The sequence below is a fragment of the Panthera onca genome, chromosome A2 (assembly GCF_046562875.1).
Source record: "Panthera onca isolate mPanOnc1 chromosome A2, mPanOnc1 haplotype 2, whole genome shotgun sequence".
In the NCBI taxonomy this organism is placed as follows: domain Eukaryota; kingdom Metazoa; phylum Chordata; class Mammalia; order Carnivora; family Felidae; genus Panthera; species Panthera onca.
Window position 1 is genome coordinate 127,160,969 of NC_138340.1, and position 15,400 is coordinate 127,176,368.

A 15,400-nucleotide genomic window follows, 5' to 3' on the forward strand; every position below is an offset into this window, starting at 1 on the left:
AAATCATACACAGGAAACCAGGTTGCCCATTAATAAAGCCAAGTTGCGAAATTATACTTTTATGTAATTGCTAAAAGGAACAACGCCCATGATTCTCAGGTGATAAAAATGAATTAATCCTTGGCAAGAGACCATTTAAATAAAAACTAGAGAAATTCCTTACTCAATTAACAAGAAACTATTAAAAATCTACTATGTGCCTGGTACCACAAGAGGTAGACTCGTGGGGCAGGGGTAGTACCCAAAGTGTCCTGAACTCTGTTTAGAAAGATTATCCTAGAAGCTGGCATAGAAGATGGGTACAAAGATACCAGATTTCAGCTGGAAGGCCACTGAGATAATATGGCAACAATCTAGATGAACAAATTAAAGGGAATGATCAAGTTTAAGGATGTAGAATATACAGAATGTGGCGTCTACACGGGTTTGAGCTCTCCTGCCCACAGCTCATTGCCTACTAGACACATCCAGCTGGACAGATGTCCTACATGCATATAAGGGTCTGGGCATCTCCAAATGACTACCCCTACAGATCTGCACTCTCTGTCTCATTAATGGCACTACCTTCCTTCCATTCATTCAAGCCAATCATCTTTCTCTTCTTCTTCCTCTTCCTCAGAGAAAGTCCAGTTTATTTTAGCTCCAAAATAATTCACTCAAACCGCTTCTCTCCAGTGCCACTGTCACTACCTTAGTTCAAATTACTCCCAATTTTTATTTTTGTCTCTAGTCTTGATTTCTCACATTTGTTTTCTGGCAATAAGATGATTTTTCTAAAATTAACTTACATCATCTTTACTTAAAACACTTCAGAAATTCTTCAATTCCTTCAGGCTAAAGCCCAAACAAACACCTTAATACGGCATGAACACCTTAATACAACTTAATACCCATCTTAATTAGGGTCCCTAATGAACTAGCCCACATGTGTCTCAAACCATATCATATTAACCACTCTGTTTTAGCCATACTATACTATTTTTGGTTCCCTAAAAAAGGCACACACCTTTACATGCTTGTTTACACGTTTCCCTCCACTCAGACTTGCTCTCCATGCCCTCTGACCTTCACCTGATTAACTGCATTATCCAAGTGGTCTTAGTGCAGAAGCCACATCCTCCAGGAAGCTTTCCAGACTTTACGCCCACATCTGTGTTGGTGACTCTCCTCTGTATCCCCTTCCTTTCCAATCAGAATACATTCTAAGTAGCTCAGAAAGTGCCTGGTATTTAACTCTTCACCCCGCCTCTCCATCTCTAGACAGTAAACTCTTCAACGACAAGACTCATGAGTGACATGTTCCTTGAGGATCTCCATCACCTAGCTCCTCGCTGGGCATTTGATAGTTACTCAGTAAACATGTGCAGACTGAGTCACTGAGAAGAAAAAAGGTCTACAGTTGAGTTCTTGGGATTATGTACATTAGATGGACAGGCAGAGGGAGAGAAAGCTACCAGAGAGACTAAGAGAAATGGACAAGGAGAGAACCAAGACAGACAATACTGGCTCCAGGCAAAAAGAAAGAACTGATCAATGGTAAACAGTGTCCAGTATCAATAGAAGGACAGATGAAATGGAGGAAGGGGGAGCTGTTCTACATTTGGCAGGAGAACAGTTTCTAGAAAGTGCTGAGTGGAAGCCTCATTGAAAAGGTGCAAAGTATTCAAATTGAGTGGCAGATAATTAGAACAGAGGGCAAGAAGACAACTCATAAATACAAATACATAGTGTTTGAGGAAACATGATAGCTGGAGGGGGGGTGTCAAGGGCAAAGAGGAAATACATATGTATGCGCCTGTATGTGTGTGTGTGTATGTGTGTGTTACAATTCCTTTTAAAAATCTCAACTGTAAATCAGACTAGCAAGTGAATGGTGAGGCTATATTCAGGTACAGAATAAGAGTTTAATGAATGAAAGATATAAATAATAAGTGAATAATTGTATTCAGACAGGAGATTTACCTGGCCAAAAACAAAGCAAATTTTTATCAAAATATAAACTTATTTTTAAAAAGAATCTATTTCTGTATTTCAGAAGAGACCATTCAACTCATAGATCGAAATTTAGTTAGCTGTCTAGGATGACTATTTCTACCATCTATACTATTATTTCACTATCACTATGATAACTTTTTTCATAGTCACCCCCAAAACTTCCTTGCAGGAGTCCTTGGACCTTATACGATCCCCTAACCCCAGTCATTCATGCAAATAGCTTTAGCTTTCCAATAAGGACTTAATGCCCCAAAGTCAGATGATATCAGGAAAGTGACACTTCTGAGAAAATAACAGACATCTTAGTTATAGAAGTATAAATATAGATATTATCAGATATAGACATGGTCTAATCAGTAAAGAAAAGGGGATGTGGACAAAAAGGGCCACATTTTTCTTTACAAATAGGTTTTTCTTTTAAGTACCTATCAGATGTAAAGTTCTTTCAGATTGCCACATATTAAGTTTACTTGTAAGAGTTTAGAGACTGCATTGAGGAAAATGGGCTTCAAACATTAATCACTTTTCATGAGACATAGGCTTCCTGTGCACGCAGCATCAATACACTCTAACTTTAGAAACATTCATCTACAATCATTAATCAGTTAATGCTAAATTCAACTTCTATTTGGCTTCTCCTTTTCACACTCAACTCTCCAAGGCTATACTATATGGCACCTCAAAAATATTTAATTTACTTACTGTGAGTGCAGATTATATTCCTAGTAAGGAATCTGTGCAATAAATATATACACACATAAGCCAAATTAAACTTCCATGAGCAAATAATTTTCCTATGAAGGACTGCATTTCTGACCAAGCACCTGATCCCAAACCTTTCACAGGAATGCATAACATCTTTTACATAATCATATTATAAAGAATATTTCAGTATAAATCAAAGCTTGTCAAACTGCATATATAGAAAAACACGTAAAGTTAAAATATAGTGCCTGCAGGGAACTCAGAACCTGGCATGACTTTTTTCAAGGGGGCTGCTACTGGGTAGAACAATTTTTCACTGTGCAGACTGTCCCATGTATTATAGGTTTTGGCCAGTCGTACCCCATTGACATAGTGACTAGCATTGAAATCCACACACACATTTCCAAATGCCCCTTGGGGGAGTAGCACTCCCTTGTTTGGGGAAGAACTTTGAGCCTAGACAAAAGGAACTGCCCACATTTACATCACTAGATAATGCCAGGTCTTGAACCCCGGTCTCCAGAAAGCCAGTCCCATCAAGAGGGATCCAACACAGAATGTCAGAGTAAAGACTCATCTTATTCTAGTGTCAGCCTTATTCTTTCTGCATTAGGCAATACACTCATCAAAAATTTTCTAAGCTGAGATCTAATCATAATTTTAATTTTATTCACCAATTCTCTTGTCACATTTATTCATATCTTCCCCCATCTCAGCCTTGGATGAGGATGCCTCCCCGTCGCTGAATCTGGACTCCTCTCCCTGTGGACACGGGATAGGTGTCAGCACCAACAGTGCATCCAGTGGAGCAGCCCTATGTCACTGTCCCTAGGCTCCTGTTCTTTCACATTTAGCCCTTCCCACACCTGCACTGCCCACTCAGCAGTTGGCATCTTCTAGCTTCCTTATGCCTCACCCACAAAGGAGTTTCTCCTGGTAGCTGGAGTTTCACTAGTTTGTTAAGAAATAGGAGAGAAGGCATTTCTTTTCCCTCCCCATCTCTCCCATTCTTTTCTTTCTTTTTGTTTATCTTATTGTGTCTCCAGCATTGGATTGAACGGAAACAGAACCAGAGAGAATCCTTGGTCTCTTTTGCAAAAAGCAGAATAAGCCTAAGGGATCTTTGCTAAAGTTGGGATTGTGCAAGTTTTGAGTAGATGGTTCATTTCTCTTTATTGTTATTTAAGTCTAAGAATTTTTGTCATAATTCACTGCTGAACTATATAAGACATCATTTTCCGGTAACTATTGTGTGTTTTTTTTTTTTAGATGTCATCATGTGAGAACATTTAAAAGTTAAAAATCCTGATTTCAGGGCCCCTAGTGATTTCATTTAATTTTAATACTTACTGAGTGATGAAAGGCAAAAAACTGGAGACACACATCTAAAGGTAACCCACTCCATATCTGTAAGTCTGAAATTCAAAGTCAGTAGGAGACCTACATCAACTAAAAGGTGCTACATGCTTACCCGGATGTAGGCATCCTGGTGGTGCTTGGCAAAGTACAGCATATTGTCCAGGGCTAACATCCCAGGAGGGGTCTGGGTAAAGTCCATGGCAGGGTTGACATGATTCTGTGGTTAAAACAAAATGTTTGATCAGGTTAATTCTTCAGCAGATTTCACCAACCACCAGAAGTCTGGTTTCTCTTCTCAAGACCAAAGTACCACCAGCCCAGCTCCAAATAATCAAGTAGGATGACATTTTTTATCTTCATGTGAACCTACATAAATTTATCATTTTGACTTTGATACATTAGATTTTCATAGACAGAAATAACATTTAAAATGTTGGTATCGGCCGAGTAATTTCTGAGGGCTAGCACTAGTTTGTGTTTCACATGGATTATCTAATAAACAGGCAATAGGCATTATTATTAGCCCCCCTGTATGGATGGGCCACTGCCACTCAGATGAGATGAGAAACTTGCCCAGGGCCTCACAGCTTTGATTTGGCAGAGCAGGCGATGTCTTGTTTGGACAATATGTCTCAGCATGCTTTTGTTCCTACTTTGTTCTCTACCACTGGTTTATAAGTTGAATGCATTTATTTTGGTACTGCTAGCATTTAGACTTTACATAGCCTGAAAAAAGTTTATTTGAGAAAAATGTAGGCTAATCAATATTAGCTGCCATGAACACGTTCTGGCCAACAAAGGAGAGTATGCCAAATATGAGAGGAAAACATGACATTTACTTCAGACCTATTTCTAGCATTGGTCTGAGTCCATTCCAAAAATAAACACAGGAAAAGGAAATCAAATGACGAAAATTAGCTCCTCTGAATCCAGTTCGAACAACCCCCCAAAGATATGTCAGTGAAGCTGTCCAGGCAGAAGGTCCCCACGGCTCAAGGGTCATCAGTCTTGTTTGAATTGTGATCCCAGCATCCTCTCGAAGCCTCCTATCAATCACACTGAGGGTATCAGATACAGCACTGCTGCTCTCAAGAGGTCTTACAGTTAAGAAATAGTGAGTTTATTTTTAGGATTCTTTTAAAGAAACATACAGCTATTTCACAAACAGTCCCAGTAAAATAATGCCTGCTACGTATCAGGCATTATGTAAAGGACCTTGCATATGCTAACTCGATTCCGATTCCTCCCAAAACTCCCACAAAGTAGGTTCTATTATTATCTTGCTTTGAAAGACAAGGAAACAAGCTGAGCATCTGAGTGGCTTACCCTAAGTTTCAGAGCCAGTGTGTGGCTGGGCCAGAATCCGAACTCCAAGTACAGGCTTTTAACCAGGATTTTAGTGCCATGTCATTGGTCCACTGGACACCAGTAGGGATTTCACAAAGATGACCAATGCAGGTCCTCAATTACTTCAGTCCTCCTCAATCAAATTATTCGCTCAGGCAAAGTGGGCCAGCCTGTGATCCATCCTTTTTAATAAAAGCTATAATTTGTCTATCCCTCCCAGACATAACAGACCCAAGTCTCTCATGCTCAATAAACCATGCCCTATTGTCTCCCACAAATAGGCTCTTACTAAACAAAAGCCAATTAGAAAATTGCCTTTGATTTCCTCTGACTTGCCCTAAATTATAAAGCATCACTGTATTTTAGATGAAAAAAAAAATTTTTGTATTTGTGGGTGAACTAAGTGCTCGCTCATTCTTTCTCTCTCTTTCTCTCTTAACTGCAGGTATCATTTTCTCAGTTTCCCTTTCCTTGAAATGCTTGTTTCCTTTTTCTCTTTTGGTTTTAATAGCCAATGAAATGACTCTACAATCATGAATGTTGAGAATGAAAAAAGTATAAGAATTATACTGCCAAAACATTTGAAAGCTTTCTAAACTGTGACAAAAATACTCTGAGAATCTAGCAAGGCCAGCAGTTCCCCTAACTCCTTTCTTATTTATGAGGTGCTCTGGATACAGATTTATTTTCTTTTCTTGTTCCATGTTATTTTTTTCCACCTGTCTTGAAATGGAAGCTGCAAGAGCTTTGATAAATAGCTTGAAATTTTCCCTTGTTTTACTGCAAAGCCTGTGTACCTCTGTACATCCTTCTGAGATGCCATTTGTTAGTTCCTGTAGAAGCGCTGCTCCGTGAATCACATGAGACAGCTCTCGGCCCCCAGAAAAAGGAGTAGTGTCTGCCTCCCCTTCCGAAGCACCAGGAATTTTCACTTTGGGAAAATGGTACTAACCAGTTGAAGAAAGCACAGTTTACTTTATAGTGAGCATTCTATGGGGTGTTTGGGTACAGAGTTCCCAGAGATCTGGTTCTCTTCTGTTACCCCCATGCCAGGTTTTTGGCTGAATTATTTGATTCACACATCCAAGGAAAGGTTCAAGGTCTAAGACAGAGAATCTTCCAACCTGTTCCAGGCCATACACCAAGGCCAGTGGAGAGCTGGAATGGACTTCAAATATTATCTGGGCTGGTAGCATTATTTTATAGATGAGAAAACTGAGCCCTGGTGGAGAGCAGCGATGCTCAAACTTGAGCAGCCATTCAAATCTCCTGGAAGGCTTGTTAAAGCACCAATTCCAGGTCTCACCCAGAGTCTCTGATTCAGAAGGGTTGGAGTGGGTCTGAGAATCTGAATCTCCAAACAAATTCCCAGGTGATGCAGATGCCGCTGGATGGGGACCACACATTGAGCCCTGCTAGTGGCTGAAGTGGCTCATTTCAAATAACACAGGCAATACAGCAGAATAAGATCTAGAATCCAGATCCAATGATTCCTCAAATCCCATGCAACTTCTTCTACAGCACACTTTGAACCCACTAGTTCCAAAGGACAATGCATTTTAAATATACTCAATGCTTATCTGCTCTGTGCTTTGGCTTCTCATTGAGAAAACAGACTCCTTTATTCAGAAAAAAGTAATTATAATTTAGAAGCCTCTCGCTTCTTCTATTGCTCAAATTTCTAACTAAAATAAAATGCAACGGTACCTCCACAGGGGGGTAGGGAACTGTCATCAGTCAATATTTTCTACTCCCAAATGCTTCTGGTTGGGGAAGCAGGGCTGGCACCAGCCTGAATGATTTTTAAATGATCTGTGTTTTTCAATTACCAATGCCATGCTAGTCCTTCATTAGTGTGGATAATAAAGAGATGATTACAATAATGCTTGCCAGATGGCATATCGTGGGAAAGCCTTTGAGAATTTAGGAGTTAATATTTGTGCTATACGAGTGTCTACGTTTGCTGAACAAATATAGCATTAAAAGCAACCTTTAAGACAAATCACATTGAGTGAATATTCAGTCTACAAAAAGCCATCTCAAGGATATTTTGTGTGGCTGGTAGTTTAAGGTCATGGTCTGCAAGTAATCTGACTAGTACAGCAGATTACTTGGGAGGTCTATCAAACCACATGCCTCCCACTCCTCACCTCTCACCCAGGAGCCTCACAACAGGCTCCCTAGAAGTGCAGTTATCAACCCTGGACACACCTGATGAAAAATCCTGGCGTCCAGGCTGTACCCCAAGTGGGTTAAATGAGAAACTCTGGGGGTAGGAACAAAGCAACTAGATTTTTAAAGCTCCCCAGATGATTCCAATGTCCAGCCAGGGTTGAGAGCATGTTCCTAAATCAGTGGGTCTCAAATTTGAGAATGATCAGAATCTCCTAGAGGGTCTGTTCAAACAGATTGCTGCCCATCCCTTGCCCCCGTTGCTGATTCAATATGTCTGGGGTAAGGCCCGAGAATTTGCATTCATAGAAGGTCCCAGGCATTGCTGATGGTTGCTAGGCCATATTTTGAGAACCACTGCTCTAAAGTCACAGTAACCCAATGCAAGAGTGTTTGAGGGACTTATATCCACCGGCCAATGGAGTTGGAACCTGGATTCCCTGTACCAAGTGTTTGGTTAGGCAGAGACTTTATTGAAATGCCTGCTCTGGGGGGGGTCATGGAGGCCCCACAGCTCTATCACTTGGCTACTTCACATATTTATCTAAGGGGGCTCTCAACGGCATCTGACTTTGTGACCCCCAACATAAACAAATGTTCCAAAAAGTTAGAAGCAGCTTCTAGAAATCTATGGATCCTGGCCCTGGTCTCTCTCCATTAAATTCTCAATAGTTGGGATGAATACAGAGAAGACGCCCTATCAAATCTGCCTTACAAGCGGGCAAGATGGCAAATACGCTGAGGAGCAGAAAAATAACTGTGACCAGCTGGGACTGGTACTGGTGGGCATCATGCCAGGCACTCCAAATGTGAGATTTCATTTAATCTTCCTGACTACCCAGTGAGGGAAGTATAATGAATGAGGTCAACGTTATCTAGCTTTTCCTACAGATGAGGGTCAGAACCCCTGACTTATGCAAGATCATGGCTAGTAAGTGGCAGTCACCACTTCAGTTCTGTAGCTTTTTTTCCTATTTAGGTTCGAAAGGTCTTTGGAGAATAGGAAGATAGGCCCCATTAGCGAGAAGTTTAATCACAAAAATGTAAAGTCCTGTAAAAAATTTTTTTTAAAAAATTCAAGCACATATCTACAGAATGAGGGAAATCTGGCTTATGAATAATTCATCAGAGTCCAGCTCCTCATCATTAAAATTTGATTCTTTTAAGTAAAACACAAAAGATCTGCATGGAAGAAACACCCAGTAAGATGCTAAGAGTTCAGGACAGCAGATCCTGAACTACCTCGCTTCCCCACTGTAACTCCCTTTCAGCTGCACATTCTCTTCTCCTTACCTGCCCTCTCTAATACCTCTGCTGGCCTCTGTCACTCTGTTCCCTGACCTGCTGCCTCCTGCCCTTCTGCCCTTCAACCTGGCCACTTCCCCTGGTTTGAGAAGGCCACCCTCATCATTCAGATGATGGACCCTGATTCAACTGAGCTCTAGGACCACCTGAAACCACTAAACGTGCCCCCTCCCGGGAACTGTTCTGAATCCTAGGAGAGTTCAAGACCATTGATATTACCATGAACGAGGAGTTAGAGTTGGCAGTAAGTCCAAGAAGAGTCAATTTCCCATGGCAGTCAGAAGTATCTCACACACTGGGTTTCATTAACCCACAAAAGGAGCACAACAAGAAGAACAAAGGAGGTTGCACAGACTGGGCCCAAGTCAGGGCACATCTGGCACATAGGCACACGCTTCTAGCACACACACAGCGAGCCAGCTCCTGACACATGGGAAACTGTGCATAGAAAAGTGGCCAGAGAAAAGCAAAAATGTCTAAACATAAGGCATATCAGAAAGGTTGGGGGGTGGGGGAGACTTCAGATATTTAGCACGGGGAGAAGAGAAAGGGTTGTGTGGTGTGGTGTTGGAGGTGGGATGGGCATTGTGGGTTGAACTATTACCTCTGTCTGCAGGCATCTGAAGGATGAATATTATTCTGTGAAGCTAAAAGAAAACAGGATTAGCTGAGAAGTTCCTGTCCTTAGAAATACTGAAACAAGGGCTGAGTGTACAGGAAGAGTGCTGTGGGGACAACCAAAGGTCAGAGGATTGTAGACAAGGACCTCCCGATGCCTCACAGCCCCTGCTTCATTCTCCCTCTCATCAAATAACATTGTCATCTATGACTATGCAAGGCACGAGGGGTCTGACATGATCTGCTTCATCCAAAGATGGATTTAAAATGAAATAGTCTTTGAATATCTCTGTTGTACACCTAAAACTAATATAACACTGTTTGTTGACTATACTTGAATTAAAATATTTTTTGTTTCTTTACTCATTTTTGAGAGAGACAGAGAGTGCAAGTGGGGGAGGGGCAGAAAGAGACAGGGAGAGAGAGAGAATCCCAAGCAGACCCCACACTGTCAGCACAGAGCCTGACATGGGGCTCTAACTCGTGAACCGCGAAATCATGACCTGAGCCAAAATCAAGAGTTCGATGCTTAACCAACTGAGCCACCCAGGTGCCCCTTAAAATAAAACAATTTTTAAAAATAATAACAATAAATCAATGAAATGAAATACTACTTGCCTTCAAAAAGTCTCCATCTCGGGAGTTATCCAAAGTCTTTACAATACACGTTTTTTGAAATACACACATACACACACACATGTACATACACACTCATAAATAAACCCATACGTGCACACAATGGAAGATCACACCAAAAATTCAGGATTTAATGCAAATTTACTTAGTTAAAAATGACTCTTAAGAGGTCAGAAAAAGCCATGCACTGCTATGTGTACAATTCAGAAAAATCTGGGTTTCCTCTCACTTCATTTTGAACAGGCAGAGGCGAGACTCGCTGAATAAAAGGATAAGCGTGAATAGTTTATTTGGAATGTTGATTCAACAGTCAACACAAAGAATTACCATAAAAACTCAATTAAAAATGCCTTGAGAATAAATTCCCTTTAAAATGAAGCTGGTTATGGTTTAAAAAAAAAGCCTTCATGAATAATGAAGTAATGCTGTCAAGGTTTATAAAGATATCTGCAATTTTTCTATGGAGCTGAGCACACAGGATTCTGAACAATCCAAGCACCGTGGCTCACACTAGTGACTCCCTACTGGTTCTTCCCTCCAATTCCGGCTCGTTTTTTTTTTTTACCACTTTGTTCAGAACCCCCTTTTCTCTTCTCCTTTGTCGCTTTAAAACAGGGCATGAACTAGCACCAGCCATGTAGAGCGGGTTTCTCCATCTCTCCTCTTCACCCAGGAAGAGCACAGGGGAAAGGTCCACCAGAGGACACAGAACGTGTGCTACCACAGCCCCAGAGCAGCCCTAGCTCATCGGTCAGGAAGCCTGTTTCCCTGGATTCCAGCACAACTCTCCAAGCAGCCTTTGGGAGGCAGCTCTTTGCCATGATGGAGCCAAGTGCTGATGAAGCCACAGCTGCTACAGACGGATTCCCAGGAGGTCAAAGGGAGGCAAGGGCTGTGTGCTGCCACCCTGGCCTCCTCCAGGGCCAGCACTGCACAGCCCTAGAATAGAGATGGTGATGGTGGCGATAACAACTCTAATTGTGGGGGCAGCAGCTAACACACACAGTACTTAGTGGGTGCCAAGGGCTATACGGAGCCAGAGGTTATGACAGCCCAGGGGCCAAATTGGGTCCACCTCTTACTTTTTTTTTTTTAAATATTTATTTATTTATTTATTTATTTATTTATTTATAATATAATTTATTGTCAAATTGGCTAGCATACAGTGTGTACATGTGCTCTTGGTTTTGGGGGTAGATTCTCGTGGCTCATCGCTTACATACAACACAAAGCGCTCATCCCAACAAGTGCCCTCCTCCATGCCCATCACCCATTTTCCCCTCTCTCCCACTCCCCCATCAACCCTCAGTTTGTTCTCTGTATTTAAGAGTCTCTTGTGGTTTGCCTCCCTCCCTCTCTGTAACTATTTCCCCTCCTCCATTCCCCCACGTCTTCTGTTTAGTTTCTCAAGATCCACATATGAGTGAAAACATATGATATCTGCCCTTCTCTGACTTATTTCACTCAGTATAACACCTTCCAATTCTATCCACGTTGCTGAAAATGGCATGATTTCATTCTTTCTCATTGCAAAGTAGCATTCCATTGTATATATAAACCACATCTTCTTTATCCATTCATCAGTTGATGGACATTTAGGCTCTCTCCATAATTTGGCTATTGTTGAGAGTACTGCTATAAACATTGTGATAGATGTGCCCCTGTGCATCAGCACTCCTATATCCCTTGGGTAAATTCCCAGTAGTGCTATTGCTGGGTCGTAGGGTAGTTCTATTTTCAATTTTTTGAGGAACCTCCACATGCCACCACTTACATTTGCACGGTTGTGAGTTTAAAGGAAGTTTTGAATCTTGTTTTTAATCAAAAGAGGAATAATAATTGTGACATGTGAAAATTACATGAAATTCAAATTTCAACACATAAAGCAAGCTTTGTTGGAACACAGCCATGTTCATTTATTTACATATTCTGTGGCTGCTTTTGAATATGGCCTGCAAAGCCTAAAATATTTCCTACCTGGCCTTTTACAAAAAGACTTAGCCTACCTCTATTCTATGCATTTTGTCCTCAAGGCAACCCTTTGAGTTAAGAAAATCAGTCCCTCCTTCTTAACAAAAGTTAAAAAGAAAGCTCAACTAAAAAATAAATGTAAATGTTTTTGCTCCCTAGACAACACCATGGCTCCTTTGTAAATGTTCCATGCTTTACTTACCTGGATAAATATGGTTAATTATTTTCAAGATTCCCAAGGACAAATTCTATTATGTTGAAAAGAATGTTTTCAGTAGTCTTAAACTCATGACTCAATGCCCCACCCTAGTGTCTTTGGGCCCCTTCTCCCCTCCTAACCACAGACAAACCTTGCAGTGGGCCTTTGATATACTCGGATATAGAAGCCTGCCTGCAATTTTCATCTGTTAGGACCCTGGATTGTGGCTGGTACGTGTTCTTCCTCTCTTCGATACAGCTCTCATAAATGGCAAAGTCTGGCTTTAAAATTTGGAAGACTATGGTCTCTTTTCCGCAACAGAATAAGTAGAATTCTTATGCCCACTTTAAAAATGAAGAAACAGAAGCATAGTGATGTTAAGTATCTTGCCATGTACATACATACAACCATCTTGCTAGGATTTGTACCCAATAGTCCAGTCATGTTTTTTTTTTTTTTCTTTTAGAGAGAAAGCACTCGAGCAGGGGAGAGGGGCAGAGGGAGGGAAAGAGAGAGAAAGAGAGAGAAAGAATCTGAAACAGGCTCCACCTCAGTGTGGAACCCAATGTGGGGCTTTATTCCACGACCCTGGGATCACGACCTGAGCTGAAATCAAGAGTCTGATGCTCAACCCACTGAGCCACCCAGGTGCCTCCAGAACTCATGTTCTTAACCAGTATTCTAAAAGGAGAAATGGGGGGGTTCCGGAAGATGGCGGCGTAGGAGGACGCGGGGCTCACAGCGCGTCCTGCCGATCACTTAGATTCCACCTACACCTGCCTAAAGAACCCAGAAAACCGCCAGAAGATTAGCAGAAGGGAGTCTCCGGAGTCAAGCGCAGACTAGAGGCCCACGGAAGAGGGTAGGAAGGGCGGCGAGGCGGTGCGCTCTCCACGGACTGGCGGGAGGGAGCCGGGGCGGAGGGGCGGCTCGCCGGCCAAGCAGAGCCCCCGAGTCTGGCTGGCAAAAGCGGAGGGGCCGGACAGACTGTGTTCCGACAGCAAGCGCGACTTAGCGTCTGGGAGGTCATAAGTTAACAGCTCTGCTCGGAAAGCGGGAAGGCTGGAGGACAAAGGGAGGGAGAGCTGCTGAGCCCCTGGACGGCAGAGCTCAGCTTGGCGGGGAACAAAGGCGCCAGCGCCATCTCCCCCGCCCATCCCCCAGCCAAAATCCCAAAGGGAACCAGTTCCTGCCAGGGAACTTGCTCGCTCCGCGCAAACACCCAACTCTGTGCTTCTGCGGAGCCAAACCTCCGGCAGCGGATCTGACTCCCTCCCGCTGCCACAGGGCTCCTCCTGAAGTGGATCACCTAAGGAGAAGCGAGCTAAGCCTGCCCCTCCAGCCCCCGTGCACCTTGCCTACCCACCCCAGCTAATACGCCAGATCCCCAGCAACACAAGCCTGGCAGTGTGCAAGTAGCCCAGACGGGACACGCCACCCCACAGTGAATCCCGCCCCTAGGAGAGGGGAAGAGAAGGCACACACCAGTCTGACTGTGGCCCCAGCAGTGGGCTGGGGGCAGACATCGGGTCGGACTGCGGCCCCGCCCACTAACTCCAGGTATACACCACAGCACAGGGGAAGTGCACTGCAGGTCCTCACCACGCCAGGGACTCTCCAAAATGACCAAACGGAAGAATTCCCCTCAGAAGAATCTCCAGGAAATAACAACAGCTAATGAACTGATCAAAAAGGATTTAAATAATATAACAGAAAGTGAATTTAGAATAATAGTCATAAAATTAATCGCTGGGCTTGAAAACAGTATACAGGACAGCAGAGAATCTCTTGCCACAAAGATCGAGGGACTAAGGAACAGTCACGAGGAGTTGAAAAACGCTTTAAACGAAATGCAAAACAAAATGGAATCCACGATGGCTCGGCTTGAAGAGGCAGAGGAGAGAATAGGTGAACTAGAAGATAAAGTTATGGAGAAAGAGGAAGCTGAAAGAAAGAGAGATAAAAAAATCCAGGAATATGAGGGGAAAATTAGAGAACTAAGTGATACACTAAAAAAAAATAATATACGCATAATTGGTATCCCAGAGGAGGAAGAGAGAGGGAAAGGTGCTGAAGGGGTACTTGAACAAATTATAGCTGAGAACTTCCCTGAACTGGGGAAGGAAAAAGGCATTGAAATCCAAGAGGCACAGAGAACTCCCTTCAGACGTAACTTGAATCGATCTTCTGCACGACATATCGTAGTGAAACTGGCAAAATACAAGGATAAAGAGAAAATTCTGAAAGCAGCAAGGGATAAACGTGCCCTCACATATAAAGGGAGACCTATAAGACTTGTGACTGATCTCTCCTTTGAAACTTGGCAGGCCAGAAAGGCTTGGCACGATATCTACAGTGTGCTAAACAGAAAAAATATGCAGCCGAGAATCCTTTATCCAGCAAGTCTGTCATTTAGAATAGAAGGAGAGATAAAGGTCTTCCCAAACAAACAAAAACTGAAGGAATTTGTCACCACGAAACCAGCCCTACAAGAGATCCTAAGGGAGATCCTGTGAGACAAAGTACCAGAGACATCACTACAAGCATAAAACATACAGACATCACAATGACTCTAAACCCATATCTTTCTATAATAACACTGAATGTAAATGGATTAAATGCGCCAACTAAAAGACATAGGGTACAGAATGGATAAAAAAACAAGACCCATCTATTTGCTGTCTACAAGAGACTCATTTTAGATCTGAGGACACCTTTAGATTGAGAGTGAGGGGATGGAGAACTATTTATCATGCTCCTGGAAGCCAAAAGAAAGCTGGAGTAGCCATACTTATATCAGACAAACTAGACTTTAAATTAAAGGCTGTAACAAGAGATGAAGAAGGGCATTATATAATAATCACAGGGTCTATCCACCAGGAAGAGCTAACTATTATAAATGTCTATGCGCCAAATACCCGAGCCCCCAGATATATAAAACAATTACTCATAAACATAAGCAACCTTATTGATAAGAATGTGGTCATTGCAGGGGACTTTAACACCCCACTTACAGAAATGGATAGATCATCTAGACACACAGTCAATAAAGAAACAAGGGCCCTGAATGATACATTGGATCAGATGGACTTG

The 15,400-nt window shown here is 42.3% G+C and overlaps 1 protein-coding gene across 6 annotated transcripts in view; it reads right to left on the bottom strand.

Annotated features, from left to right (window-relative positions):
• The window catches only part of ELMO1 (engulfment and cell motility 1), a 545,925-nt gene that overhangs the window by 270,696 nt on the left and 259,829 nt on the right, over nt 1–15,400 (bottom strand). For all 6 annotated transcript variants that reach the window (XM_060633905.3, XM_060633903.3, XM_078440523.2 and 3 more), the window contains one exon: nt 4,172–4,276. In XM_060633905.3, the coding sequence (XP_060489888.2) occupies nt 4,172–4,276 (105 nt within the window). The remainder of the gene's footprint in view (nt 1–4,171; nt 4,277–15,400) is intronic.